The 3,790-nt window shown below is 49.8% G+C and overlaps 1 protein-coding gene across 1 annotated transcript; it reads left to right on the plus strand.

Annotated features, from left to right (window-relative positions):
- Positions 1-849: 849 nt before the first annotated feature.
- LOC122056160 (protein CNGC15b-like) lies at positions 850-3,444 on the plus strand. Its single transcript, XM_042617976.1, has 4 exons — positions 850-937; positions 1,043-1,733; positions 1,839-2,119; positions 2,227-3,444. The coding sequence occupies exons 1-4, from the start codon at positions 906-908 to the stop codon at positions 3,272-3,274; spliced, it is 2,052 nt and encodes a 683-aa protein (XP_042473910.1). The 5' UTR covers positions 850-905; the 3' UTR covers positions 3,275-3,444.
- Positions 3,445-3,790: the final 346 nt, after the last annotated feature.

Here is a 3,790-nt window from a genome sequence, read left to right on the forward strand (position 1 = left end):
AACTATCGTGAAAGTTGCATAAAGTGGAACTGCCACCTTAGCGGTCCCCTGAGTCCGGCCCCACAGATATTCAGAGAAGATAAATCACGGTTAAACTGAGCAGGAGAGGTGACTGAGGATTGAGTGGAATTTAAAGCACAACAGAACTATCGTGAAAGTGAAAATAAGCATGGAGGATCACAATTAGTGATGCACCCGTGTGTTTGGATGGAGAGAGAATATAACCCAGGAGAGGAGGAGAGGAGGAGAGGAGTGCACCACCCCGCATATCTTATTCTTGGCTTTCTGAGGCGTGGGAGAGGGGGAGGATGGAGAAGGTGAGGCTTCCTCCGCTTGAGTTAAGTAGCAGTCGGCAATTCTTTGAAGTAAACATTAACTGATAGAACCAGGCGGCAACAGCTAGGCCAGTTGGTTGGGAGAAGGCCTGGCGTGTATAATTTTCTTTTCTTTCTAATATTTTTAGGTCATTTTCAACATAACTAACCCACTAAAGAGTAGAAATTAAGCATTATCACCCAACAAGGGAACAAGAGAAAGGATTGTAACCCTAACTGTCATCATCCAACTCATGACTAGTGTCCTCAGCGGGGCTATAATTAATGTAATTATTTTGCGCTTAATTATTTGTCCGAGACGATCTTGTTTCAGGTGCTCCAGATTTCGATATGACCACATTTAAAAAAAAAAAAAAAAAAGTGGTTGATGCTCCGGGCGGTCACATGCACGGTGTTTCCTACGTTACAGACCTCCACAGGTTTTCCTGCAACTTGCATAGTCGTCTCACAGGATATCTGCTTCTGAGTAGTTGAGAGCCCTTTTTGATTCTTACGCCCTCGTAATTTAAAGTTCCTGGGACTGTTCTCATGCACGCATCGTACTTTGCCATCACTATTCACTCCTGAGCCATGGCTGCAGGTTCTACCTCAAGATCTGTAAGGTGAGACATTCTTAACATGCATCACCAATATTGATAATCACTAGACACTGCTGTTGTTTTTGAGCCTTTTACTTGTTGTTGTTGTTGTTGATCGTACGTTTTCAGATTTAAAGAAGAAGTTGAGTTTGCGGCAGACACGACGGAAGACATGAAGCCGTGCAAATCCTTCAAGAACAAGGTGCTGTCGCGCGTCTTCTCCGAAGACTACGAGTTCCTGATAGGCAACGACAAGCGGCTGTTCGACCCGCGAAGCCCTGCGATTCAGCGGTGGAACAAGGTCCTCCTCGCGGCCTCGCTGGTGTCCCTGTTTCTCGACCCTCTCTTCTTCTACATCCCCGAGACGCCGGCCATGGAGTGCATTGACATCGGGACTAGTCTCGAAGTGGCCCTCACCGCGCTCAGAACACTGGCCGACATATTCTACGGCATTCAGATCTACGTCCGCTTCCGAACGGCCTTCGTCGCGCCATCCTCTCGAGTATTCGGGAGAGGCGAGCTCGTGGTCGATCCTTCCAGGATCGCGTCGAGGTACTTGGCCAGGGGATTCTGGGTCGACCTGGTGGCCTCCGTGCCATTGCCGCAGTTAATGATATGGGTCGTCATCCCCAGCCTTAAGGATTCCACCGTCACCGACAGCAAGAACTTTCTTCGATTCAGCATCATCTTCCAGTACCTACCCAGGCTCTTCTTAATCTTCCCCCTCTCCGAGCGAATCATAAGGATGACCGGAGTCATGACCGAGAACGCTTGGGCCGGAGCCGCGTACAACCTCATACTCTACATGCTCGCGAGCCATGTAAACGCTAGCTGCATGCTAACCCCCTACGAGCTAGCCTTTGCCATCGCCCGTCCATAGATTTCGGTGAATTGAATCCTTAATTTGTGTGATCTATCTATACAGGTGATCGGAGCATCGTGGTATCTTCTGTCGATCGAGCGGCAAGAAGCGTGCTGGAGAGCTGCCTGCCAGCTCCGGGACTTCTCATGCCAGTATAAGAACTTGGAGGGCAAAGGGAGCGATGGTTGGAAGAGGAGAAGTGAGCTAATTGGGAGCTTCTGCAATCCAAGTAACGACTTGTTTCAGTTTGGAATTTATGCCGATGCATTGGAGTATAATGTGACATCCTCTTCTTTCGTCCAGAAGTACTTCTACTGCTTTTGGTGGGGTTTAAAGAATTTGAGGCGAGTAGAGAACGAGTTTAATTTGTTAGATCGATTAATTTAATTAATTGAACTACTTCTCGATCAGATCAGTGGAAGCTCATGAAATTAATTATATTTGTGTGCAGTTGTTTGGGGCAGAATTTGTCGACGAGCATGAGTGTTAGTGAGATCAGCTTTGCGATTGTGATCGCAGTCTTGGGCTTGGTTCTCTTCGGGCTGCTCATTGGAAATATGCAGTCGTATCTTCAATCGACGACGGCGAGGTTGGAAGAATGGCGGGTGACGAGGACGGACACGGAGCAGTGGATGCGGCACCGGCAGCTTCCGGCGGAGCTGAAGCAGAGCGTGCGCCGCTACCACCAGTTCCGGTGGGTAGCGACGCGCGGGGTGGACGAGGAAGCTCTTCTGAAAGGGCTGCCAGTAGACCTCCGGCGCGACATCAAGCGCCACCTCTGCCTCGACCTCGTCCGCCGCGTGCCCCTGTTCGACGAGATGGACGAGCGGATGCTGGAGGCGATCTGCGAGCGGCTCCGGCCGGCGTTGTGCACGCGGGGGACGTGTCTGGTGCGGGAGCTCGACCCGGTGGGCGAGATGCTGTTCATCATCCGCGGGTACGTGGACTCCACGACTACCAATGGCGGCCGCAGCGGGTTCTTCAATTGGTGCCGGATCGGACCGGGGGAGTTCTGCGGGGAGGAGCTGCTGACTTGGGCTCTCGACCCACGTCTGGCGGCGGCGCTGCCTCTGTCGACGCGGACGGTGGAGGCGGTGACGGAGGTGGAGGCGTTCGCGCTGGTGGCGGAGGACCTCAAGTTCGTGGCGTCGCAGTTCCGGAGGATGCACAGCAAGCAGGTGCAGCACAAGCTGCGGTTCTACTCGCAGCAGTGGCGGATGTGGGCGGCGTGCTTCATCCAAGCGGCGTGGGGGAGGCAGAAGCGGCGGAGGGCGTCGATGGAGCTGAGGATGAGGGAGGGGGACAGGGAGGCGGCGGCACTCCAGTCCGCCTCAGTGTGGTCTCTCCAGCCGTCGACTGAAGCTAAAGAGAAGTCGAAGACGAAGGAGAAAGCGGTGGCAGGTGGAAAAGGGAGTAAAGATGGGGCAGCGAGGAAGCCGGCGTTGAAGAAGCCAAGGGAGCCTGATTTCTCCCTGAAAATGGAAGAGGAAGAGAACTAGATTTGGTTATACATGTTTAGTATGTTAATATATATGGGCGATTTGTTCGTTCCAAGACCTACGTCAATCCAATGTTTAGTATGTTATAAACATATTATTGTAGTGTGGTAGATGGCATGTATATATGCTACAATTACTTTTGTATTAGACTTGGGACAATTGGTCAAAACTAAAATGATCACCACATACTTCTAATAATTATCATGAATATTTATTAAAATTTATTGCGGATGAATAAATATGCATAATTTATATGTTTTTTTTAAATGTAAGATTAGTAACTTTGTATGGAATCATATCAAAGGCTACGAGGGCGATCTTGCAGCCCTCAGCTGCACGACTAATGACTAAAGACTTAGATATATGGTTAGAAGGTTTTATAGCTTGGTACTCGTCATGCCGCACGGTTAAATAAAAAGAGCACACGGCACTTCAATCATGCACACATTTTAAGAACATCCTCGTTGAGAACATCCTAAAAAGGTTACATATAACACTTCAATCATACACATAATT

The sequence above is a fragment of the Zingiber officinale genome, chromosome 1B (assembly GCF_018446385.1).
Source record: "Zingiber officinale cultivar Zhangliang chromosome 1B, Zo_v1.1, whole genome shotgun sequence".
Lineage (NCBI taxonomy): Eukaryota > Viridiplantae > Streptophyta > Magnoliopsida > Zingiberales > Zingiberaceae > Zingiber > Zingiber officinale.